The sequence below is a fragment of the Panthera onca genome, chromosome F1 (genome assembly GCF_046562875.1).
Source record: "Panthera onca isolate mPanOnc1 chromosome F1, mPanOnc1 haplotype 2, whole genome shotgun sequence".
Lineage (NCBI taxonomy): Eukaryota > Metazoa > Chordata > Mammalia > Carnivora > Felidae > Panthera > Panthera onca.
The window spans coordinates 6,452,029-6,478,883 of record NC_138355.1 but is presented as its reverse complement, the minus strand read 5'-3'; the positions used below and the strand labels follow the sequence as shown (position 1 = coordinate 6,478,883).

The 26,855-nt window shown below is 45.1% G+C and overlaps 1 protein-coding gene and 1 non-coding gene across 2 annotated transcripts; both read left to right on the top strand.

Annotated features, from left to right (window-relative positions):
* SCCPDH (saccharopine dehydrogenase (putative)) lies at positions 1-26,855 on the top strand. Its single transcript, XM_060643329.3, has 12 exons — positions 1-350; positions 2,189-2,301; positions 7,934-8,014; positions 9,640-9,769; positions 14,256-14,305; positions 20,470-20,600; positions 21,452-21,569; positions 22,337-22,456; positions 22,559-22,615; positions 23,508-23,619; positions 24,626-24,707; positions 26,232-26,855. The coding sequence occupies exons 1-12, from the start codon at positions 161-163 to the stop codon at positions 26,335-26,337; spliced, it is 1,290 nt and encodes a 429-aa protein (XP_060499312.1). The 5' UTR covers positions 1-160; the 3' UTR covers positions 26,338-26,855.
* LOC132687021 (U6 spliceosomal RNA) lies at positions 10,593-10,696 on the top strand. The gene has a single exon (XR_009613962.2). It is a non-coding gene; the product is annotated as a U6 spliceosomal RNA (small nuclear RNA).

Sequence of the window (26,855 nt, the reverse complement as noted above, 5' to 3'; positions counted from 1 at the left end):
TGAGCGCGTCGCCGCGCTCGGGGCACCGGCTGGCTGCGGCGGCGGCGGCGGCGTCCACCCCAGAGGCGGTTGTTGCTGCGCCCGGTACTGGGATCGCTGCCCGAGGCGCAGACGCGGTGGACTTCGCCCGCCCCGGCCCTCGGCTCGCTGTGGGCTCGTCATGGAGACCAACCAGAGGCCGTACCACCTGGTGGTGTTTGGCGCCTCAGGCTTCACCGGCCAGTTCGTGGCCGAGGAGGTGGCCCGGGAGCAGGTGGCCTCGGGGCACAGCTCCAGCCTGCCCTGGGCCGTGGCGGGCCGCTCCCGGGAGAAGCTGCAGCGAGTGCTGGAGAGGGCTGCTCTGAAGCTGGGTAAAGGGGCGGGGGGGGGGGCCGCTTCCGGGGCCGCAGGGTTGGGGTCGCCCGCCGCGAGCGTTTGTCCTGCAGGGGGGCGCCCCTGGGGCTCCCCGGGCCCAGCCGCACGGCCGGAGGAGGAGGCGAGGCTGGAGGATAGCACGGCTTTGTTCCACTCCCTGAACGAAATACAGAAATAAATAACGTTTCTCCTCCGTGGAATTCCTCCTCCTCCAGTTTGGCGAGTCCCACTGGCCGCGAAGACGGGGACGCCAGCTCCTCCTGTCTGCGCCCCGCTGAGCAGGGGCACCCGGTGGGGCTGCAGGTCTCCCCGGATTTGGTCGGATGGCAAAGTAGGGCTTTGCTCCCTTCGGGTGTTCTGTCCTCCCCCCTCGCCCTGCCTTTCTGGAAGTGTGCGGGGAAAGCCTAACAGTTTTTTTGATAACGATGTTGTGGCTTTCGTTTCTTAATTTATTTTTTGCCTGTTAAGAATCCTCTTTCTTACGCTCTCTCCACCCTCCCGCGTTCGTATTTCTGGTTTGGGCGTTTACTTATTCTTTTAGCACTCATTCAACATATTTTTACTGCGTGGTCTTTTCTGTGCCAGGTCCTGTTCCGAGAGCTGGGGGTACAGATGTGACAGCACACACAGGGACCCTGCCCTCAGGATCGGGGGAGGCATCTAACTGAGGATTCTTGCCGCCTGGTCTCCCCTCATACAGACCCACAGCGCCTGTTAGAGTTCGGGGTGTACTGTGTTCTTGTGTTTAACCTTCATCCCACGCTTCCTTCTAATTCCACCCTGAGCCTGCGTGTGGTGGGAGGTGTAGACTCTGTTTTGTTTGTGATTATGTGCAGAAGATCTCACGTAGGCTCAGTTCTACAACTCTTTCTCCCGCTAGCCACTGCCAATCTACAGTCTTGACCAAAGAGCTTGTTGGTGTTGTCTGTTTTAGTTTTCCAAAAGAAATAATTTCACTATTAAAATATATTCTTCCATTTCTTTTTCCTGCTCAACAAGACTGTGCAGGCACAGTCTGATTATCGTTTGTAATGCCTAGATTGAATTATTGTGAGGGATGCACCTTGCACCACCAGAACCTGCATTACTTGATTTTGTTAATTCCAGTTATTTACTTATAAGCCCATCATGAGTGTCCTTTTTTTTTTTAATTTTTAAATATTTATTTATTTTTGGGAGAGAGAGTGCAGGTGCGTGCATGGGGGAGGGTCAGACAGGGAGACACAGAATCTGAAACAGACTCCAGGCTCTGAGCTGTCAGCACAGAGCCCGGTGTGGGGCTCGAACCCACAAACCACAGGATCATGACCTGAGTCCAACGAATTTGGACTCTTAACCGACTGAGCGGCCCAGGTGCCCCCTATCATGAGCGTTCTTACCTAGACTGTGCCTTCTACCCCAGAGTCCTTTTTTTGTTCTCGTGATGATGATCTTAACAACCCCTTTTTACCCCCATATTTTATCATATGTAGTTGGTTAGTAGTTGATGAGAAACTTCATCATGGAATTCCTGGCAGAGAGGAAATCAGGACAGCGATCTACTCAGTACCTAAACAATCGTAAAATTGTCATCTTACACAGGGTTATCATTTACACAGTGCTTAAGTTAGTTTTTTTTTTTTTTTTAAGGTTAGTATTGTATTTTTGTAGCAATTCTTAGTATTAACTCCATTTTCCTCATAGCTTTTTCTTTTTTATATCGCCTGGTTTAAAAAGTTCTTATCTTTTTTCGGTGCTTTTCCTGAAATTACCATCACTGATTAGTATAAAGAGAAGATCTGGAAGATCTAACACTGTATCAGATTTGTTGAAAACGATTTATGTCTTACTTTAGGAAGACCGACACTGTCCTCCGAAGTTGGAATAATAATTTGTGATGTCACTAATCCCGCCTCACTTGATGAAATGGCTAAGCAGGCGGCAATTGTCCTCAACTGTGTAGGACCCGTAAGTAATCAGCCCTTGTTTGTATCAGAACAAACAGTCTATTCATTTCTAACAGAATCTGGTATTTTATATTCTAGAGGAACATAAGGAAAGGGTGCAGAAGAATTGGTTCAGGGCCTTAACCCCATCTGGGGGAGTTTTCACTTCCAGTGAGAGCAAATGGGTGTGACCAAAGTGTCCCAAGAGAGAGACCAGGCCCTCTGGGACACCATACTCCAGGAACGTGTGCTAGTTTGGTTACTGGTTACGGCTATAATTGCCATTTTTTTTTTTCTTACCGTACGCTTTTTTTTTTAAGTGTATTTATTTATTTTGAGAGAGAGAGGGCCGCACTTGGGTGGGGGAGGGGCAGGGAGAGAGAGAATCCCAAGCAGGCTGTGCACTGTCAGTGCAGACCCTGACTCCAGACTTGATCCCGTGAACTGTGAGATCGTGACCTGAGCTGAAATCAGTCTTAACCAACCGAGCCACCCAGGTGCTCCCCTTACTGTGTGCTTCGTAAGTGAAAAAAAATGTTTGAGCGTGTACCCCCGATACATGTTTTTACCTTGCTTGTAAATGATATTCCTCTGTTACTGTACCAATATGTATGTTAAAAACATGTACAAAAATAGACTAAAAGAGGATTCGTTCATTTACTCAATGAATATTTATTGAATGTTTATTACATGTAAACTGCACTAGTGAAGGTACCTGGGACAGAATGGTGAACAAAACTGAAAATCCCTCATGGGGCTTATGGCCTGGCAGGGGTGACAGAAAAGGAGGGTTCTAATAGTAGGTAATGATAAGTCCTTTGAAGAAAAATAAGGCAGGGTAAGGAGTTAAACTGCTAGTTAGAAGGGTGGTCACGGAAGGTCTCCGTGAGGACCTGACATTTGTGTAGAGACCTGAATGAAGTGAAGGGGGTAAGCTACGGGAGCGTTTGAGAAGGGTGTTCCAGGGAAAAGCACATACAAAGGTCCCGAGGCGAGCCTGTGTTTGGCAAGACTGAGGCATGTGAGAGAGGGCAGTGCGGCGGGGCCCGGGCAGGACCGAGGTGGAAGTTAGGTTGGAGAGGAGCCCGTGAATTAGGTCAGAGGGTGATGGGCAAGGTCAGGGTTTGAATGGTTGAAAGCAATAGCACGATCTGCTTTCCAGTTTTGAACTTCTTTGGCTTCTGAGAGGAAGAAGAGGTGATGGGGACCGACAGGGGGATGATCGCGGCAAGCCAAGCACAGGATATGGTGGGAAGTGGGTAGGGTCAGAGTGTACTTCAAGAGATCCACAGCTTTTTGGTACTGTTCTGGACGTGAAGGAGGCACCCTTGGCCTGTGCAGCAGGCAAAAGTTGGTGACGTTTACTGATCTGAAGAAGCCATCCCAGGTGGCAAAACATTTGAAAACTAAGCATCTCGAAGGTTGACGATCATGTTTTCATTGAAAGCAGGAAGGTGTTTTTGATTATCAGGTAAAACTGTAGGTGAGTTGTTTATTTAGATTAACCTCACTTCTGACTGGCTTGGATTCTGTGCTCTGCTGCTCCCATCACTCTCTCAGACACGTCCTTAGCCAGCTTCCTTGCCCTTCCCTCCCCAGAATTCTGGAAAAATCCAAACCTGGTTATTCCAGCCCCGCTTGCTCAACCCGTGAGCCCTCAACCCGATTATCCAGTAATCCAGTAACCCCGAGGGTCTGGAGACACCCTTGCTGACGGTCCTACTTTAAATACGTGGTTACAAACCTCATGTGGGGGCCTCAGCGCCTTAGAAATCCTGCACCCTTTTTTTAAGAGAGAGACAGAGCGTGAGCAGGGGAGGGGCAGAAAAAGAGGGAGACCAGGATCTGAAGCAGCCTTCAGGAGCTGTCAGAGCCTGACACTGGGCTCCAACCCAGGAACCGCGAGATCGTGACCTGAGCCAAAGTCGGACACTTAAATGGCTGAGCCGCCCAGGTGCCTCTAGCCATTTTTAAGTTTGCAATTCGATGGCACGAAGTGCATTGGCAGTGCTGCGTGATCATCACCATCTTATCTCCAAAACTCGTCATCGTCCCAACAGAAACTCTAACTGGGTCAGTTTTTGTTTTTTTGTTTTTTTAAGTTTGTTTTGAGAGAGCAAGAGAGAGCATGCCTGGGCAAGGGCTGGGGAGGGCTGGGGGGGGGGGGGAGAGAGAATCACAAACAGGCTCCACCGACATCGAGGTCTATCCCATGACCCTGGGATTATGACCTGAGCCGAAATCAAGAGCCAGATGCTCGACTGAGCCACCGGGTGTCCCCAGTTTTTGTTTTTGTTTTTTTTTAAAGAGAGATCTTTGGTGTTTCCTACTTTCCTAATTGGGCCAGTACTTTATAACCGTGTAGTGCTAATCAGGTTAGTGAGTTGAGGCTCAGCAGTAAGAAGAGAAAAATCGGGTAGCCTGGAATAGAACACAAGGTGAATGACACATGATATGGATAAGTAAGGGTTCATGAAACTTGTTTCAGTTAGATACATTGTGTGGGGGCTGCTATGTGAAGTGAATTTCTTAGCGTGGGTTGTGGCCAAAAAATTTTGAACGCCAGGGCTTTAGGGGCGCCTGGGTGGCTCAGTCGGTTAAGCGTCCGACTTCGGCTCAGGTCATGATCTCGCGGTTCGTGAGTTCAAGCCCCGCGTCAGGCTCTGTGCTGACGGCTCAGAGCCTGGAGCCTGTTTCAGATTCTGTGTCTCCCTCTCTCTCTGCCCCTCCCCCGTTCATGCTCTGTCTCTCTCTGTCTCAAAAATAAATAAACGTTAAAAACAAATTAAAAAAAAAAATAAAAAAAAACAAGCGATACCTGTAAAACTACTTAGGCATGTGTAAACGGGCGTGGGGCCGAAATACAGTGAAAAGGGACAAAAGAGGGTGTCACCATGGCCCCCTTTGCTGGTGGAGCTCTTCCTCCACAAGCTACCCTCAGGATACCTTTTGTGTCTTCTGTTCGACGTGTGACCACTGCGTGGGACCCAGGGAAGCAGGCCGAAGTCAGTTCATGTATTAACCACTAATAAGACCTCATTTTTTTCTCTGTGCTTCCCATAAACGTTAGCATGAATACACAGATTGCTCTCTCCACAGCTGAGGGATGGTTCTGTGGACGCCTTGAGGTCAGCATGCCTACTTGGGGACCACTGGGTCGGAAGGTGGGGCGCTCAGAGCGGGATTGTGGTTTCGATCCGGAAGCGCGCTGGCTTCTCTGGGGAGAAATGCCTCCTCTGAGATCAAGGATCCTTGCCGTTTGTCCATTATCTCCTACAAGCCCAAGGGTAGACGGTAGAGAACACCCTCAGAACACACGAATCCAGGGGTGTCAGTGCACAGGCCTTCGTAGCACTTGTGCCAGAGTGCAGTGTGAGGCCGGGGGCGCTGCGCTGAAGGGGGGTGGGCGTGCTGTTTCTGGAAGGAGCTGCGGTTACCTAACCCGGAAGGCTGGGGCTGGAGCCAGCCTGGCAGCCGCGAGCAGGGGAGGGTGAAGCAATAGCAGGTTTAGGAAACTACGAGGTGTTTCGAACTTCTGCGACATGGGGACTAAGGGCTGGTGGTGTGACATGCTAAGAAGTCTGGAGATACAGGCACTGAGAGCTAGTGATGCATGTGTGTGTGAGAAGGAGCACACGTGACCTCAGCTTTTTATTCTAGAATAACGATTTGGTGTTTCTTTGGCGATGGGGTGGGTTTGGCTGCAGCGAAACCAGTCGCTGTAGTAAACTGCATGAGAGGGGGCAAAGGCGTGACCTCGCATTCGGAGGCGTGGAGGGGAGGGGACTGATTTGATGAAACGTGGTACCTTCCAGGGTTGATGGAGTCAGAGACAGCTTCTGGGTTTCTCACTTGAGGATGCGGTTAATCATGACACCCAAGGGTGGGTTCTACTGCGTGCTCTGTGCTAAGCTGCTTGTGTCGTCTTATTTCGTCCTGACTACAGCCCTGAGACATAGGTGCTGTGATTATTCATCTCTTTTGATGAAGAAATCGAAGCTTAGAAGGTGAAGTACGCGCCCAAGTTCGCACAGCCGGTGGGTGCACAGAATGGACTCAGTCAGGCCCGACCGTAAAGCCTGTGACCTGTGCCCTAGACGGGCTGCTGGTCGGCCGTTTGCACAGTTCTGTCTCCTCAAGGTCCCTACCTGCAACAGGTCAGGACAGGAATGGCGAGTGGGGCCCAGGCGGTCTGAGCCACCACCTACGCTTCTAATCAATACACCCTAGTCACCTCTGTTACGAAGTAGAGGAGGAAAACAGGTTTGTAAGAAAGATGATGGATTTGAATTTGGGTTGTCTGCTCAGTATTCTTTTTTTTTTTTTTTTTTTTAATGTTTTATTTATTTATTTTGAGAGAGACACAGCGTGAGCAGGGGAGGGGCAGAGAGAGAGGGAGAGAAAATTCCAGGCAGGCTCCGTGCTGCCAGTGCAGAGCCTAATGCGGGGCTCGAACCCACGATCCATGAGATCAAGATATGAGCCAAGAATAAGAGTCCGATCGATGTTCAACCGACTAAGCCACCCTGGCAACGCCCCCCGCCATGCCCCTGAGCATTCTGGAATTAAGACAGGAAATACATAAAATACAGTCGAATTATTATTTTTTTAATAAGTGAGGAAATCAGGGTGAAGAGAAAATAGGGGAGGGACAACGAAGCCAAAGTAAAATCAGTTTTACGCACGAATCATGCCCTGTGTCCTGTGCTCTTGCTGGTCCTGAACTTTCTAACAGAAACCAAAGATACGGAAGCGTCTGTTAGTTCTGGAGATAGACGTTGAATGTCATCAGGATACCTGTTGTAGGTGACATCAGGAAGGTAGAAATTTTCCGGGGAGATTCGGCAGCCCTGGCGTGCAGAAGAATCACCCATGAGGAATGTCACTGGAGTCTACCCTGCCTGTTGACATGCGTGTTACTGGGCTCCATCCCCAGAAACTCTGATTTAGGGGGCCTCTGGGGTGGGATGGAGTCACCATCCATACTTAACATACTTAACGAGTCACCTAGGTGACTTTAACACAGGTGGACACCTGGCCAACTTGAGAAACTTTGGGAGAAGATAACCAAGAGAAAGGCCAAAAGAGGCTCCAAATGAGTTTCAAAGTGGATGTGTGTAAATCTTAAGGACTACCCAAGAGGAAAAAAGAGCTTTGGGGCACCTGGGGGCTCAGTCAGTTAAGGCCCTGACTCTTGATCTCAGCTCATGTCCCAATCTCAGGGTTGTGAGTTTAAGCCCCAACTTGGGCTTGACCTCTTTCATTTTAATTTGTATTTCTATTTTATGTATATTTAAATTAAAAGATTTTTTAAAAAATATTTTATTTATTTTTGAAGGAGAGAGAGAGAGAGACAGAGCATGAGTGGGGGAGGGGCAGAGAGAGAGAGAGGGGGAGACACACAATCCAAAGCAGGCTCTAGGCTCTGAGCTGTCGGCACAGAGCCCAAGGCAGGGCTTGAATTCACAAACTGTGAGATCACGACCTGAGCTGAAATCAAGGGTTGGACACTTAACCGACTGAGCCACCCAGGCGCCCCTTAATATTTCAGTCATGGTAACCAAGACTGTACTTATAAAACTCAGTGGCATTTCATTCATTTAAGCTTGCTAAGTACGAGTTAACTGCTGGCTTTCTTTATCCTTCCCCCCCAGTATCGATTTTACGGAGAACCTGTAGTAAAAGCGTGTGTTGAAAATGGAACGAGCTGTATTGACATCTGTGGAGAACCTCAGGTACGTAAAATGCAAAGGAAAGAATGGAATTAGCGACACAACTCTCTGTTAGCGTGGACGATACTTAGTGCAGTTTCGCAGACCTATTTTAGAATTCGATGTCCCCCTCCCTCGTGGTGACAGATGGTGTTCTGTGGACGGCTCACAGGAGAGCCCGATGGGAAGGTCTCTTCTTCCGTTTTCTCGAATTTTTTTCTTCCTTACCACCTCGTTGATTTCAGGTCTCTTGTAGGTAGGCTGTGCTGATTTTTATAGGTCCGGCATGCCGTGAATGGAATGAACTGAAGCGGTGGGGCGCGCGCAGAGTTTTGGAATCGCGCTTTTGGCACTTTTTCGTAACAAACTCCCTTTTTGTGAGCAGACACCTTTACAACATTGAAGGAGAGTACGTGCGAAGTCCTCTCCGCCTAAAGATGTTAGATATTGCCGCTTGTTGAGTGCTTATTACCACACTGGCGCTATGCTAATTAAGCATTTTACGCCATATGAATTTTCAACCTTCCTGCGCCGTAGGTATCCTCTTTCCTCTTTTGTGGATGAGGAAATCGAAGCTTAGGAAGGTTAAGTCAGGCAGCTCAAAGTCATGCAACTAGTAAGTAGAAGGACGAGGACTCGAACTGAGGTTTGCCCGATTGTGGGAAGTGGAGTGTTAGTGAGCACCGAGCTCGGCTGCCTCCCTTTAAACTGTACCTCATGTCCCTGTAGTCTCTGCTGATCACCGTCACCAATGTACCCTTGATAGAATGTCGTGAGGTGACACTTTACCCCTGTGGTCTTCCACCCCAAACCCGTCACCCCAGTCTAGTCTTGAGAAGAATTCCAGTAGAGGGGCAGTCTACAAAGTACCTCATCAGAAGCCCTCAAAACTGTCAAGGTCCTCAGAAACGAGACTCTGAGAGACCGTCATAGCCAGGAGGAGCCTAAGGAGACATGACCGCTAAATGTCATGTGGGATCCTGGCAGAGAAAAAGGATGGATAAGGATGGACTGTAGCTAATGATAACGTTACCACCATTGGTTCCTTAATTGTAACAAATGTTCGTGTCCAAGCTGTCACGACGGGAGAAACTGGGTCGGGGTGCATGGGAACTCTCCGCTACTCAAATTTTCTGTAAATCCGACACTGTTCTGGAAGTAATTGTTAAACCCAGGCAGAGGATTTGAACAGACATTATTCTCCTCTTCCATCTCTCCTTCCCTCCACTTGTTTTACTCTAACTGTATATATGCACAGATACATGTCCGTAATCGTGTCCGTCTGAGTAATAGGTTTGGGTTAGGCTTTCTTGCTTTTTTTTTTTTTTTTTTGTATTTTTTTTGTATATTAATTTAATTTTTCATAATACATGTGACTCTGACACTTAAAAGGCATTTTGAAAAAATTAATAGTGTCGTTAAGTCAGGCCAGCTTATCTCCTGCACTAGTTGGCATCGGGTAGATATCCAGTCAATACTTGCTGAATAAATGAAAAACATTTCGACACTTAATATTTCACTACAAAGCCATACCGGTTAGCATTTTCAAAATGCAATTGCTCTGTCTTTTAAGGTCTCTCATCGAATACTGATGTAAATGTTTCTGATTTAAATAGCTCTGATTCACATTTTTGTCCTGGATTTTTTAGTTTCTGGAACTAATGTATTGGAAGTATCACGAGAAAGCTGCAGAAAAGGGAGCTTATATCATTGGAAGCAGTGGCTTTGATTCCATTCCAGCAGACCTGGGAGTGATATATACCAAAAACAAGATGAATGGTAATTATCAATCAAGAAGCAATAAGTGGATTTACAATAGAAAGGCTTCATGTTTGTAGTGTGGAAGAGAAGCAGAACTATTTCTGTGGGTAATGTGAACACAGATGCTTTGTTTGTAATATAGCGGTAATTGTTATAAAATGTGACGGGGCACCTGGGTGGCTCAGGCGGTTAAGCATCTGACTCTTGATCTCAGCTCAGGTCTTGATCCCAGGGTCGTGGGTTCAGGCCTCATGTTGGGCTTTGTACTAGGCATGAAGCCTACTTAAAAAAAAAAAATACTACTGACGCTATTTTTTGAGATGCATGTTCTAAAGTGAGGAATTATCCATTGTCTCAATTTAGTTACGGTTAGAGCTGTAACATTTCCGGAAATAGAATTTCTGACAGTCATTGTAAATTCAAACTTGCTTGGTTTCAGAATTAATACCTTTAAGAATATGATTTATATAGCTATTATAATTGAAGTTTTAAAATTTTTAATCAACAAAGCTGAAAAGTATTGAACAAATTTTTTGGTTTCTATTTCACCCCATTTGTAAAAGGAACCAATAATTTAAGAGTGGAAAAAATCATGTTGACTTGGGCAGCACATAATACTAAAATTGGGGGCGCCTGGGTGGCTCAGTTGGTTGAGCGACCGACTTCGGTGCAGGTTATGATCTCGCAGTTTGTGAGTTCGAGCCCCGCGTCGGGCTCTGTGCTGTTGGGCTCTGTGCTGACAGCTCGGAGCCTGGAGCCTGCTTCGGATTCTGTGTCTCCCCCTCTCTCTCTGCCCCTCCCCTGCTCATGCTCTGTCTCTCTCTCTCAATAATAAATGTTAAAAAAAATTTTTTTTAAATACTAAAATTGGAATAATACGGAGAAGATGAGCACGTCCCTGCGGGAAGATGACACACGCAGATATGTGAAGCGTTCCATATTTTTAAGACAAGAGGTGTTGGCGAGGATGTGGAGAAAAAGGAGCCCTGTGCACTGTTGGTGGGAATGCAAACTGGTGCAGCCACCGTGGGAAACAGTAGGGAGCTTCCTCAAAAAGTTAAAAACAGAGCTACCCTGCAATTCAGCAATTACACCCCCAGGAATTTACCCAAATAGTACGAAAACCCCAACCAATTCCAAGGGATACGTGCACCCCTCTGTTTATTACAGCACTAGTTACAGCAGCCAAGATGTGGAAGCAGCCCCCGTGTCCACTGATTGATGGGTAAAGAAGATATGGTGTATACACACATATATCCATATCTGTGTGTGTGCATACACACGCACACACACTGGAATATTATTCAGCCGTAAAAAAGAATGAAATCTTGCCATTTGCAATGACATGGATGGAGCTAGAGAGTATGATGCTAAGAGATGTAAGTCAGAGAAAGACAAATACTACGTGATTTCACTCGTATGTGGAATTTATGAAACAAGCAAAGGTAAAAAAAGAGACAAATTAAGAATTGAACTCTTTTTTTTTTTTTTTTTAGCGTCTATTTATTTTTGAGAGAAACAGAGAGAGACAGAATGAGAGCAGGGGAGGGACAGAGAAAGAGGGAGACACAGAAGCCGAAGCAGGCTCCAAGCTGTCGGCACAGAGCCTGACGTGGGGCTTGAACCCATGACCCGGGAGATCATGACCTGAGCCGAAGTCGGACGCTTAACTGACAGCCCCCAGGCGCCCTAGCAGACTCTTAACTATAGAGAACACAATGATGGTCAGGGAGGTGGATGGGGAATGGGTTGAATAGGTGATGGGGATTCAGGGGTGCACTTGTGATGAGTGCTGGGTGATTAACATAAAAACCTGAAAAAAAAAAAAAAGAAATGGATGACAGCAATAGATACACAAGTAAAAAATGCAGGTTACTGACCTTCCAAAGTCGACTAGAAATGCCAGCTCTACTTTCCACTGAGAAATGAACAAAGTTCTATGCCTTAACAGTTATGCTCTTGAAAGCTTTTTGATGCAAATAATAGCAGCTTAGAATTAAAAACCCTTTATTTAAAAAAATGAGAAAAATAAATATTATGGTAAACAGGAAGTTACTAATGCCACGCTTATTTTAAAAGGGTCCATTTAGAAAATGACATGAAATAGGTAACTCCAATGTCCTATAAACTGTTCTAGAGCTTGACCAGGTGGAAAGTGTTTCAGTTTATATTAAATAGTTAACGTAACTCTGGGTGCCTGGGTGGCTCAGTCGGTTAAGCATCTGACTTCAGCTCAGGTCATGATCTCACAGCTCATGAGTTTGAGCCCTGCGTCGGGTTCTGTGCTGATAGCTCAGAGCCTGGAGCCTGCTTCGGATTCTGTGTCCCTCTCTCGCTCTGCCCGTTCCCCCTCCCCCCACTCATCCTCTGTCTCTCTCTCTCTCTCTTTCAAGAATAAACATTAAAAAAAAAAGTTAACGTAACTCTGAAACCAAAGCCCCAGACAGATAGCACTTAAAAAGATAGCACCAAAAAAAAAGGCTCCAAAGCAGTCTTGCTTAGTGAAATTAGTAGTAAAAAAATGCTAAATAAAATTTTAGTAAATATTCAATGGCATTTTAAGAGAATCATATATCAACACCAAGGTTTTTTAGGAAGTTATGTGATCATTACATCAGAATATCGAAGATGAAAAGCTGTATGACCATCTCAATAAATCATCTGAAAATTCTTGCCATGTGCTGATTCCGATTTTTAGGAATTTAGGAATAGAATATTTTATTAACATAAAAATGTCGGAAGGCAATAGCCAGTATCATACTCGGTGATGAAACACTAGAACTGTTCCTGATAAAAAGAAGAACATGAATTGAACATCTTTAAAGCATTCAGTCTTGCAATCATGAACCTGGTCTTCATTTCTCAAAAATCTTCTTTTAAATCTATACAGTTTAGACATCTTCGTGATAGTTTTGCATATTTCTTACTAAACTTGTTTTTAAATATTTAATAGTTTCTGTTATTTTGAATAGGTCTTTTTTCCTTTTAAGGGAAAACATTACACCTTGTTTAAAAACTTTGTTTTCATGATCTCAGGGTTTGTGGGTTTGAGCCCCTTGTCAGACTCTGTGCTGACAGCTCAGAGTCTAGAGTCTGCTTTGGATTCTAGGCCTCCCTCTCTCTCTCTGCTCCTCCCCCACTCCTGCTCTGTCTCTCTCTGTCTCTCAAAAATAAATGTTAAAAAAAAAAACAAAAACACTTTGTTCTCAGATACTGAAACCTGAGTCAGTGTTTTAACAAGTGTCCCAGCTGATTGTTTGATACAGCGGGCTGCATTTTATTGCATATTGCCTTCGGTGGTCCATGTTCTTTCTGTGGATAGGTTAGATCACAGAGCCATAAATCCCGACTGCGTTCTCTTAGCAACCCGCAGAATCCTCTCAGTGACTTGTACTGTAATGATCTGTTTTGGGCTTTGTCAGTGGCCCCCTAGCGATATTTATATGGCTATAGTTCTCATCAGTCTGGATGACGTGGTTATTCATTATCTTTCTTTGTCAGCTTTCTAGGGCCCCGTAATTTGGTCCTCTCTTGGAATTAAAACAAGGAAAACTGTCCTCTTAAGAAATTGATATACTTCTTTTTTTTTTTTTTAAGTTTACTTAGAGCACATGCACGCACAGGAGTTGCAGAAAGAGGGGAGAGAGAGAGAGGGAGGGAGAGAGAGAGAGAATCCTAAGCAGGCTCTGCACTGTCAGTGGAGAGCCCAACGCAGGGCTCCAAGTCATGAACTGCGAGATCTTGACCTGAGCCCAAATCGAGAGTCGGACACTTAACCAACTGAGCCACCCAGGCGCCCCTTGATATATTTCGTATGATCAGATTTTCAGAATTTGCGCATTACGTTTTTCTCTTGTCTTACTGCTCTTGAGAAATTCAACAATTATGTAACTACTATGCCTATATATTAGTCCCCATGGTTACATGATTTCTCCCTCTTTTTCTAGCTTTGGTTTTCTGTTATTATTTATGCTTATTTATTTATTTCATTTTAACAGCTTTAAGTATTTTATAAGCCATCACACAGGCCATTTTGATAGGCTTTCTGTGCATTTATTCATGGTAAAGCAGTACAAACAAGCCTTCTTGAAAGCAGTCATACTGGAAAACAGAATTAATCCCACAGATGTAATTTTGAGAACTGTGTCCCAATGGGTGTTCAGAGTGAGTGAACTTGTTGCCTTGTTGCCTTCAGAGTGAGTGAACTTGTTGCCTTGTTGGAAGAGATTTTTAGTGTTTTCAGTCTGAATACTAGAAAAGATCTTATTAGTACTAGCACTTGGAGTTTATTCTAAATGATTCTTTCTGACAATTTCCTTGGCTTCAGTTGCTTCTTAAGTCTGTTTCCAGTAACATACTAGAACTGTTACCAGTATTGATTTTCTGACTGTATCGGCTATAGGCTTAGTAAAAGTGGTCCCTAATGGAATAGGAATAGTTTATTACTACACGTCTTGGTTACATAGATCTTACTCGATTTACTTTTGCTATTCTACTCTTTTAGGTATGCTGACGGCTGTGGAAAGTTTCCTGACTATACATTCTGGACCTGAGGTTAGTTTCTGTTTGTCAGGTGATTTTTATAGTTAAAAAGCATTTTGGAAATGATAAAATGCCTCCTAAAAAATATTTAGATTAATAAAATTTTATATCTATTTGTAATTTTTAGTATATGAAAGTTACTATGTTTAATTTTTAGAAAATATTTATTTAGTTTTGAAGAAGAGAGAGACACAGTGCAAGCTAGGGAGGGGTAGAGAGAGAGGGAGACACAGAATCCAAAGCAGGCTCCAGGCTCTGAGCCATCAGCACAGAGCCCGATGCGGGGCTTGAACCCACGGCCGTGAGATCATGACCTGAACTGAAGTCAGGTGCTTAACCGACTGAGCCACCCAGGTGCCCCCACTGTGTTTAATTTTTAAAAGTGTATGGTAGATTGCTGGGAATTACTTAGACTTAAAATAGAATTTTGTTAAAAACAACTGCATAGCCCATTCTGTTAGAATGAGTTACCAGCATCCGAACACCAAATTATATATTGTTGTTGTGCAATAAATGTTGTCAGCCAAGACGATTGTCACCTTAGTGCAAGTCAGGGCACTTCTGTTATCTGCTTCACTTGGAGTTAGGTGCTGTTGTGGCCGTAAAAAAATACATGATGTAATTACTGAATTTATAGTTTATTTGGGAACCTAAGACAGTTGTGTTTCTGGGGGGGACCATGCTTTTTGATAGCACTTTTATTGCCGGGTCTACACTTGAGGCTTCATAAATATTGTTGTCTTTAAAACACATTCGTTCAACAAACACTGTGTAGTGTGACACATAAATGAATCAGATGCAAACCTGTCCTTAAAGACATAAAAATTTAGCTTGAGGGGCGTCTGGGTGGCTCAGTCGGTTAAGTGTCCGACTTCAAGTCGGGTCATGATCTCGCCGTCTGTGAGTTTGAGCCCCACGTGGGGCTCCGTGGTGACAGCTCAGAGCCTGGAGCCTGCTTGGGATTCTGTGTCTCCCTCTCTCTCTGCCCCTCCCCCACTTGCGCTCCTGTCTCTCTCTCAAAATGAATAAACATTAAAAATTAAAAAAAAATTAAAAGATGAGATGAAATACCATCGGATTCTGAGAACAGAGAGTAAATCTAGCTGGGAGGCCAGAGATAAGAACTTTTAGTTATTTATTTTTTATATTTGTTTTTCAATGTGTATTTATTTATTTTGCGAGCTACAGAGGCAGTATGAGAAGGGGAGGGGCAGAGGGAGGGAATCCCAAGCAGGTGCCACACGGTCAGCGCAGAGCCCCACGCGGGGCTCGAGCTCGCAAACGGTGAGATCGTGACCCGAGCTGAAATCAAGAGTCAGATGCTTAACTGACTGAGCCAACCAGGCGCCCCCGGAGATAAGAGCTTTTAGAGGCCGTGACGTGGACTGAATTTCTAGAGGTCGATGCTGTGGAGCCTGGATGAGGGAGAGGGAGCAGTAGAGTCAGGACATGGCTGTGGGACGGTACAGGGCCTGTCAGGTAGGATAATGGCTGCAGTCATCTGGATCTTGGGTTCAGATTAATACACGCAAAGAATTACATAAACATGCTAAAATTCGTGGGTAAAGAGGATGTCCACAGGGTATCAGAATAAAGGGAAGGGGTAGTGGGCCTGGGGAACTGGGAAGGCCTCCTAGAGGCCTCACCGAGTTCAGCCTTGAAGAGTCGGTAGCCTGTGGAAGGTCAGGAACAAGCATGAAGGACGTGCCTGGATCTGTGGGGAGCGGGTGTGGAAACCCAACTCAACCGGCTGAAACCGGCAGAACGAAACATGAATTTACAGGTTCGTGTAACCAAATGACTGCAAGTAAGTAGTATGGCTGGATCTGGATGTTCGGATGGTTATTCTCCGCCCCCCCCAGCCCCCCATATCCTCTGTTTCTGTCTCTTCCATCTCTTCTGGACTCGTCTGCGTAGGCTCTCAGCGTGCCCGAGAAGGTGCTGGCAGTCCTGGGTGCACATTGTCTTAATGTTCCTGACTTCCGGGGAACAGCTAGCAGAGCCGATGTATCACGTGACCGGGAAGCAGTGGGCCATCTGGCTGTTCTTGAGCCAGTCAGCGTGACCGGTGTCATGAGTAGGCAGATTGCCCAGGTGGTCACGGGCCCCTGGAGGGAGACCCTTGGAGTCAGTCTCTTCTGCACCACATGGAACGACTTCCGGATGGGAAGGAGGCTTTCAGAAGCCGAGGATTGCAGGGAGCTGCTGACTGGGAGAGTCGGACAAGAGGCTTCTTTTGACAGAGCAGCGGGAGATGGGATGGGAAAGGCGAGGTGGATGTGAAGAAGGCGTCTTCCCTTCCCGTGAGGAATACAGGAGCCCCTGAGTGGATGGTTCTTAGGAGTCGAGTCAGGAATCCCTCCTAGGACATACAGATTTCGAAACTGGGTTGCGTGGGCTTGAATTCTGGCTCTGCCACTTACCAGTGACGTGCCCGTGGCCAAGCAGGCCGTACTTCCCCTCATCTCTAAAGGAGACGATCGTCGTATCTGCTCCATACGGTCGTTACGAGGGTTAACTTACTCAGCGAATGTACATCAGAGCCGTGGTTGGCAGCTGGCAAATCCCTCAACTAGTGTCAGTAAGTATTATTTTTATTAATGTTGTTAGAACTTGAAGTTGGGGCTTCACTCAGGACAGCAGAGTTGAAGCATCCATATCAGTGCAGCCCCCTCTCGCTCCCCCGAGGCAGAGTCCACAGCCTGACTTTTACAGGGACGGGGAGATTCCGTGCACCCCGAGTCACTTAGCTGTTCTCGTGCCCCTCCTTATCTTATGTTTCCCCTCGATAGAGGACAATGAAGAGGTGGAAAGCCCTGTGCATTTGGGTATTATGAAATGTATTTTAAATTTATGTCATCAACCCAGAGCTTTCTTCTAAACTCAGACTTAAAACGTCCCATCACTAATTGACATCTATACTTGAACGTTTGATAGATACCGCAAACTGTACTTTTTTGTGCATAGCTGACCTCCCTCTTTTCCTTTCCAAACGGGCGCCAACCTCAGCTTATTTGTATCAATTTCAGCTGGTCGCGATGCGTCCGTCCACGTATTCAGCTCAGATGGTAGGATCGTTGCTATCTCTGTCTCCTGAACCCCAAGTCCGGTCTGTCAGGAAACCCTGTTGATTCTGCCTTTGAGATCTGTCAGAATCCGATCACTTTTCACCATGTCTCTTCCTACGACCCCGTTCTGGCTACCACCTGTTCCTGTACAGTCCTCCCTCGACACAACATCCTGGCTGGTCCTTTCCAGACATAACTCGATCACGTACTCCTCAGCTCATAATTCTTTAGTGGCTCCTTACTGCATCTGGAGTGCAAGCCAAACGTCCTTCCGGTTAGTGATAACTGATCTGGCCCTGGTTAGTCTCCAACCTCCTCTCTTACAGAACGCCCCTCATTCATTCTTCTTCATTTATTTGTTTTTTTTTTTTTAAAGTTTATTTATTTATTTTGAGAGAGACAGAGACAGCATGAGTGGGCGAGGGGCAGAGAGAGGGAGACAGAGAATCCCAAGCAGAGCCCCTTGCAGGGCTTGAACTCACTAAACCGGTGAGATCATGACCTGAGCTGAAACCAGGAATCTGACGTTCAACCGACTGAGCCACCCAGGCGCCCTCATATATCGTATTTTTTATTGAGTTTATCACTCTCCCTGGAATGTGAGCACCACAAAAAAGGATCCTTGGCTGTTAATTCACCAAGCACCTAGAACAGTGCTGGTCACGTAGTAGGAGCTCAGTAAGTGTTTTTTGGCTGACTTGAGTGGACGAGGCTAACTTAACCTTCATTCCAAAACTCTGTGGGAGTAATTCCAGAATGTAAAAGTGTAGTCCGGTTTCAAAGGAATGTAGAGGTAAAAATCCTAAATAAAATACTAGCAGATTAAAAGCAGTAATACAGGGGCGCCTAGGTGGCTCAGTTGGTTAAGCGGCCGACTTCAGCTCGGGTCATGATCTCGCGGTCCGTGAGTTCGAGCCTCGCGTCGGGCTCTGTGCTGACAGCTCAGAGCCTGGAGCCTGTTTCAGATTCTGTGTCTCCCTCTCTCTGACCCTCCCCCGTTCATGCTCTGTCTCTCTCTGTCTCAAAAATAAATAAACGTTAAAAAAAAAAATTAAAAAAAAATAAAAGCAGTAATACATAAGACAAATAGCGCATTTTGACCAAGTTAATTTTACATACGAAATGTGAGGTTTAACATTATATAGTCACTTTGATTCACTCCACCAACAGGTTAAAGGAGGACGGTCATAGGATCATCTCAATAAATAGAGAAACAGCATTTGATAAAATGTGTCTATTCATGATTAAAACTTGCAGCAAGCTAGGAGTGGAAGGGAAGATGATCTTTTTTAAAAAAGCTATACCAAATATGATACCCAGTGTTTAACATTGAAAACTTTTGCTCTGAGTTCAGGAATGACTCGGGAGCCCTCTGTCATTACTCCAGCCAGATTCTAGCCAGAGCAGTAACACACGAAAAAAGAAAGAAACTGTATAGAGGTTAGAAAGGAAGAAACGAAACTATTTTCAGCAGATGATGTAATTGTGAATGTAGGAAATTCAAAGGAAATCTGCAGGTAGTATTACTAGAATTAGTAAATGAGTTTCATCACCTACTGGAAAAATTCTTTTTTTCACCTGATTGCCTTGGCTAGACTCTCCAGGCCAGGACACTGGGGAGCAGAAGTGGCGAGAACAGACATCCTTGTCTTGTTCCTGATCTTAGAAATCTTTCAGACTCTTGCCACTAAGTATGATATTAGCTGTGCGTTTTTATGGATGCCCTCTGTCAGGTTGAGGAAATTTCCTTCTTTTCCTGGTGTGTTGAGTGTTTTTAACGTGAAGAGTTATACTTTATCAAATGCTTTTTCTGCATTTATGGAGACGATCACGTGGTTTTGTTTTTTATTATCTTCTTACACTGCATCACTTAAGATTGATTTTCCTATGTGGAGCCAACCTTACATTGCCGGGGTAAATCCCACTTGATCATAGTATATAATCCTTTTTATGTATTGCTGGATTTAGTTTGCTAGTATTTTGTTGATGGGTTTGCATCTATACTCATAAGGAATGTTGGTCTGTAGTTTTCTCATGATGTCTTTGTCTGGTTTTAGTATCAGGGTAATTAATACTGGTCTTTCGGGAAGAGATTTTTGCAAAGGATCAGTATTAATTCTTTTTTTAAAAAAAATTTTTAATGTTTATTTTTTATTTTTGAAAGGGAGAGAGAGAGAGTGAGCAGGGGAGGGGCAGAGAGAGAGGGAGAGAGAGAATCCCAAGCAGGCTCCACACTGTCAGCACAGAGCCCAGAGCTCAATGTGGGGCTTGAACCCCTGAACCATGAGATCATGACCTGAGGCGAAGTCAGATGCTTAACTGACTGAGCCACCCAGGCACCCTGGGCATTTCTTTCCTTTTGTTTTTTTTTTTTCCTTTTGTTTAAAAAAATGTTTATTTTTGAGAGACAGAAAGAAACAGAGCACAAGAGGGGGAGGGTCAGGGAGAGAGGGAGACACGGAATATGAAGCAGGCTCCAGGCTCCGAGCTGTCAGCACAGAGCCTGACACGGGGCTCGAACCCAGGAACTGTGAGATCATGACCTGAGCCAAAGTTGGACACTTAACCCACTGAGCCACCCAGGCGCCCCATGAATTAGGGCTAATTTTGAAAGAATATGGCCAGCTGGTTGAGTGAAAATGAAGTGAAACTCGGTGGCATATTAAAAAGAGCATAAGTGATGGTAGGAAGGCAAAAAGAGCACGTGTTGGTGTAAATATCCAATATGATCAAGCTAATGAGTGTTCATGCTGCCTGAAAATTCATCTCAAGATTGTTAAATAAGGGATTATGGCTTGCTCAAATAGAGGTGAAATGTTCTCTGTAAATACTTATAAGTTCCTTGGTTTTACATATTAGTAATTGTCCCTTAAGATGTGTTTATTTCTTTCTTTTTTTAGAGAACAGAATTTTTTTTTTAATGTTCATCTGTTCTGAGAGAGAGAGGGAGAGAGCGAGCATGGGGGAGGGGCAGAGAGGGAGAGAATCCCAAGCAGGCTCTGCACTGACACGTGGGGCTCAATCTCAAGAACCGTGAGATCGTGACCTGAGCCGAAAGGGAGTCGGGTATTAAGACGTGTTTCTTTAACTCTTGAATTATTTTTTCAGGGGTTGTGTATTCACGATGGTACCTGGAAGTCAGCAGTTTACGGTTTTGGAGATCAGAGTAATTTGAAAAAACTACGAAATGAAGCAAATCTGAAACCCGTCCCAATTATTGGTCCGAAATTGAAAAGAAGGTATATTGACTCAAAATCTGTTCTTTGGTACATCTGGTCTCAGTATATTGTCATTGATCTGATTATTAATAAAGTATGCTACTAGAAAATCCTGAGACTGTTCTATAGTAAGTTCAGGATTGTCTTCATAGCTACATAAAATACAATTAATGCATTATTCTAAGCTTAAGTACTTTGATATTAATAGATTTGGACTCGGGGAAAAATTTTTTGAATGTTGTGACTTTTCCATATCAAAATCAAACATCAGCTAAATTTTATGCAGTAAAACCTCCATTTTAATTTTTTTTTTTTTTTAACGTTTATTTTTGAGATAGAGAGAGACAGAGCATGAATGGGGGAGGGTCAGAGAGAGGGAGACACAGAATCCGAAACAGGCTCCAGGCTCTGAGCGGTCAGCACAGAGCCCGACGCGGGGCTCGAACTCACGGACCGCCAGATCATGACCTGAGCCGAAGTCAGCCGCCCAACCGACTGAGCCAGCCGGGCGCCCCAAAACCTCCATTTTAAAGGGTGATGATCTTGTGGAGATTATCTGTTAATAGCACTCTTCTGTGAAAACTTTGTATGTGAGAACTCTAAACTGGCCGTAGAGTTTGGCTGTTGAAAGGAGTGTCGTCTAGGGAAACTGGTGGGCTCAAACGTAGCTGCACTGTGTTCCGCGCCCTCGGAATGCTGTCCCACCTGTCACTTGTTTGGTGTAGTGGGGAACGCGGACATTTTAATGAAGGACAGGTCTGCCATCTTCACGGTTGTTCCTGCTTCAAGAAAAGTTGACTGTTTGGTTCACAAAGTCACCAAGTTAGCCATAAGTGGAGAAAACGCACCGCGGTCACGGGTCTGCCTTGCAGGTGGCCACTTTCCTACTGCAGAGAACTCAGCAGCTACTCGGTCCCTTTCCTGGGAGCGGATGTGTCTGTCGTGAGGCGGACCCAGCGCTACCTGCACGAGAACTTGGAGCAGTCTCCCGTAAGTGTGCCCGATTTAACTCCTGACAAAGAGCACTGCGTCCGTTCCAGCCCCCCTCGCTGTTTAACGTAGGAGCTTTAGGTGTGTAAAGCAAAACAGGAAGGCCAGCCAAGGCGCGCCTCAGTTTCTGGAAGTGCACGGAATGGGGCGCGGAGAGCACTTTGCATTGTGGGAGTGGAGGTAGCCTCCCCACAGTTCAGACCTGGCCCGCCGAGTACCTTGTCAGTGCAACAGAACAGCAGCAGATTTAGTCCAGAAACGCTGGGGTCACGAACCCCCACCAACCCTGTCTAGAGTCTTAGCTGCTGGGAGGGAGTCTCCCCTGCCTGTGGACGCGTCTGGGCTCTTCTGGCCTCACTGCCACCCCCCCCCCCACCCCGGGGTATCGTCTTACTCCTTTTGGTGAGGGAGCTGCTCCCACTTTTGAGACTTGAAGGAGACAGTGAATCTCAAGTTAAAGGATTATTTTCTCGTGGGAGGGGTTGTAAGTAGCATTCACATATCTACATCCTATAATGTGTCATCACTGAATGTAGCTACGTTCTTGTGGACTTTTGTGTTCAGGCAGAGGAAGCTACAATTTCTTTAAAAAATATGCTCCCAATGTCTGCTTTCTGAACAAGCTTTTAGAACGTAACACGTTCATAAAGCGGAGAGTGCTTTTGCTCAGCATTTTTGAGGACAGAGTAAGTTACAAGTAGCCGACACGCTTGTGTTACTGAGTGTGCAGACGTAGGGTTGACATTCTGACTTTGTCCCTCTCCTAGGTTCAGTACGCTGCTTATATAAACATGGGAGGCATCACCTCTGTTATTAAGCTGATGTTTGCGGGACTTTTCTTTTTATTCTTTGTGAGGTTTGGCATTGGAAGGCAACTTCTCATAAAGGTAAGTAATATTTTAACGAAATAAGGTCTTTAGTAGTATTTTCCGTGAGTTTTAAAAAAATGTCACTGAGCGTTTTTTGTTTTTTTTTTTTTTTCCCCTTAGTTCCCATGGCTCTTCTCCTTTGGTTATTTTTCAAAACAAGGCCCAACACAAAAACAGGTAACCCTTCCTTTTGTATACAGGTCTTCAAAATAGTAATTTTCCTTAATTTGTTTTTACTTTTCCTCAGTGCATTTACAATAACAGATAAGACTTGATGGGGCACTTACCATGTTGACAAGTGCTTTTATGTTCTTTTCATAAGTTAGATCACTTAGTCTTTTCAGACACCCCTTAAGGTAGGTATTATCTCCACTTTACAAATGAGGAAACTGAGGCACAGGGGCCAAGAACCTTGCAGAATTTAATTTTTTGAATCAGGTTTTTATATCTCCAAGGGGGGCAATTCTGTCTGGCCTGTATTTCCATTACTTGTTGGCTAGTTGTTCTTTTTTTGAGAAAGAGAGAGAGAGAGAGAGAGAGAGAATCTTAAGCAGGCTTCATGCCCAGTGTGGAGCCCAACGCGGGGCTTAATCTCACAACCATGAGATCATGACTTGAGCCAAGGTCAAAAGTCAGATGCTCAACCTACTGAGCCACCCAGGTGCCCCTACTTGTTGGCTGTTTTTGTCTTGTCTCCTCAAACAGCTATGTGAAACCAGATTACCACGTTCTGCCGTTACCCCCGTCCTAAAATAAAAACTGCCTCCAGCTTGTCCTCTGAAACGACTATTTCAGTGGTGCCGTCCTTGTCTAGGCCACAGCCTAGGAACCGAACCGTCTGTACCGCACCCAAGTTCCTCACCACCTCCCTCCCCTGGCAACACACCCGTCATCAAAACTTGTGTCTTCAAAGAACTGATTTTTGCCCCATGCTTAAAGGATGATAGGGTCTTCTGGCAGAATACTGATGTTTTCACCTGCTGAAAATGTCTCATACGAAATAGAATGTTTACTGTGTTTAGGAAGGAGATGACATCTTTAGTAAATAAGGCCTTTGCTTTTTCCTCAGATGGATGGCTCATCGTTTACATTGAGATTCTTTGGTCAAGGATACAGCCAAGGCTTTGATCCCGAGAAGGGCAAACCAAATACGAGAATTTGTACTCAGGTGAAAGGACCAGGTATTTCACATATGACATAAGAGTGCTGGGGCGTTTTACGTTGTCCTAAGGTATAAAGCAGTATTATATTTTTTTCTTAGAGCTTAATTATTTAGAAATAAATTGCACAAGTTATTTAAGTAACAATATAAATTATTCTGTTAAAGGAAGGATTGAAATTGTTATAATCTAATTGTCTTAGTGTATCCCTCCCCCTGGTTTTCTTTTTTAGTATTATTTAATAATTTTCTGAACAGCATATTTTAATATTGATAAGAAAAGGGGCTGGTTGATATATATTCTCCTACTCAAGGGTCATTTTAAAGCAGTATAATTGTAATATAAAGCTGTGGGCCAAGGTTTCTTTGCAGTCTTTGAACAGCCCTACATTGTTTGTAAAATGTGTGTGCTATGTGCGTTTTCCTGGGGAGGATGCAGGCTTTTGATGGGTGGCTAAAAGGGTCTGTCACCCAAAAAAGCTCAAGAACTTTCGCTGTCAATTTTACAGAGCGGTGCGGAGACACTTCTGCTTGTGAATTACAGCCTAATTATAAGTGTAATTACCAGCACCTCTGGTAGATCAAAGGGGGTCTGCTTTGCAGTTTCAGTCAAGCCAGATGGCAAAGATATCGTTGTGTCTTGCCCTCTTTTCAAATTCCCACCAGGCTTCTTAAGATAAATTGACTGTATTTTTATTATTTGACCGAACTGTAAACACTGAGGTTCCCCTTGCTTAGAAACTTTTTTTAAAGTTACTCAGTTGTTTTTCTTTAAGAAATCGAATCTTTTTTTTTTCTAAGTTTATTGATTTTGAGAGACACAGCGTGAGCTTTAGTGGGGGAGGGGGAGAAAAAGAATCCTAAGCCAGTGCCGCGTTGTCATCGCGGGCCCCGATGTGGGGCTTGAACCCATAAACTGTGCGATCCTGACCTGAGCCAAAATCAAGTGTCAGAATAAAACCTCCCATTTGATTTTTGAGTGTTGCCGAATGCATTAACATCTTTCTTCAATCATCTGTCTTCCGCAGAGCCTGGCTATGTGGCTACCCCCATAGCCATGGTCCAGGCAGCTATGACTCTTCTAAATGACGCCTCTGATCTTCCTAGCATGTAAGTCTGGTTTTCTTCTAATTCGAAGAGGCCTTTGTCATCCGTGTTATATTTTCGCTTCTTTTGATGCTGTTTTCAGGCAGTGGGTCTGCACATAAGCATGCACGTGCCCTTTGAACCAAAGATAGAGGTAAATTAAATTTGTAAGAAGGACCGTGTCTTAGTGGCCTCTGAGAACAGCGCAGAGATAGATAAATGAGAGGAGACAGGAAGTGTGAGAGTCACGTAAGTTGACTTTAGTTCCTTGTAAAAACGGCTCAGGTCTGGAGTCAGCTACGCTATAAAGGCCCTCGTTGTTAAATAGTATTATCAGGAGCCTCTAGTCAGTGCTGATGATACCCAGCTGGCCATGGGCGGCCCCGATATCATGTGTGGATTCATTCATGGCAGCTTGGCTAGATGATTATCGACTGGGCTCTGTCACCGGAGCCTTTAACTGTTCCTGTAGAAGTAGGCCAGCTTTACAAATGAGCCATCGGCCCGCAGACTCAGAAACAAATAAATGTAGATATGACCCGAAACGGTATTAAGTGACAGACATAAACAGTGTATAAAGCGAAGTCTCATTAGATTTTTTTCAAATAATTCTACAGTTGACCCCCCCCCGGGCAGTCGAAAATCCATGTATAACTTTAAAAATTTTTTTCTAATGTTCGTTTATTTTTGAGAGAGAGGCAGAGTGTGAGTGGGGGAGGGGCAGAGAGAGAGGGGGACACGGAATCCGAAGCAGGCTCTAGGCGCCGAGCTGTCGGCACAGAGCCCAACGTGGGGCTCGAACTCACAAACCGTGAGATTGTGACCTGAGGCGAAGTCGGACGCTCAACCAGCTGAGCCACCCAGGCACCCCATTCATGTGTAACTTTTAACTACTCATCCCAAACTTAACTAATAGCTTACTGTTGACATATATTATACTACATTCTTACAACCAAGCAAGCTAGAGAAAAGAAAATGTTAAGAAAATCATAAGACAAAGTACATTTATAGTACCACACTGTAAAAAAATCACGTGTAAGTGGACCCACGCAGTTCAAACCCATGTTATTCAAGCGTCAACTCTATACCCTTTGAAAACATTTAACATATTTTTTAAAATGTTAGTCATTATAGTTAAAGAAACTTCTTCCGTCCAGTTTAAGCCTTATTTATGCTTTCATAATAATTTATTGCCTAAGTTTATTTCACTCAGGTCCTTTTTCTATCCTCCTGACTCCGAGGACTGGCTTTATGAGCAGCAGGAGTCCCTTGGGTTGACGGCCCTCACTGCCCCTCGAGCACACAGCCGTGTCCTGGGGGCTGGGCCAGTCTGGACGGGTTTGCTGGGGCTGCTAGCTTCGTCCCGATTTTGTAGCTCCTTTGTTCGTTGGCTCATTTTCAGAATGGAACCCAGACGTGTCCATGAGGGAACAAGGGTTTCAGGAGTTCTGCTGGCTCAATAGCTGCTTCTCCGGTGGCGGGTCATGCTAGCAGAGGGGAGGCCTGGAGAGCAGCCTCGGGCACCGTTTTCCTTGTTCTGTCTTACAGGGGCGGGGTCTTCACCCCAGGAGCCGCCTTCTTCAGAACAAAGTTGATTGACAGACTCAACCAACGTGGCATCGAATTTAGCGTCATCAGCAGCTCTGAAGTCTAGACATTGGAAGAATTGACTGAAGGCAGGACATGCATGAATTCATGGCTTTTTTGTTTGAAATTTGAAATGCTACACGTGAAAAAGTTGTCAGCTCTAAAATACGTGCCCATTAAAAGCAGGAAGTTGTACTAGCTTGCCCTAAATTTCAAATCTTTGTTGATTTTGTGATTTTATTGCTCGTGGAACAGAACCGATATTTGACTTCTCCATCGAAGAGTTCATCGTCGATGCTTGTAAGTCAGCTGGCGGCCTAGAGGGTGGGGGGGTGTCTTGATCCGTGTTGCTGACAGACTCCCGATGAGGCACTCGGGCTGGTGTTCCTGTAAGGCAGTAACTGCTGTCTTCCTCACCTTGATTTTGAGTGGGATCTCCCCTTCTGATGAGTGACTCTACATATTGTTTGGGCCTTTGCCAAAGGAAACGCACTTTTTGCTGTGGTAGCCTAGTTTCTCGCCCATCCACACTAACTGAGTTTTTGACTATTACCTAAGTTGAATAATAAAGGGTTGTCAATGGAA

What these genes read in the sequence shown, in the direction of transcription:
- SCCPDH (XM_060643329.3), top strand. Translation starts at nt 161, where the DNA reads ATGGAGACCAACCAGAGGCCGTACCACCTGGTGGTGTTTGGCGCCTCA. An exon ending in TACCAAAAACAAGATGAATG is followed by an intron (nt 9,770 to 14,255) that starts GTAATTATCAAT and finishes CTACTCTTTTAG; the next exon opens with GTATGCTGACGGCTGTGGAA. An exon ending in AGAACTTGGAGCAGTCTCCC is followed by an intron (nt 21,570 to 22,336) that starts GTAAGTGTGCCC and finishes TCCCTCTCCTAG; the next exon opens with GTTCAGTACGCTGCTTATAT.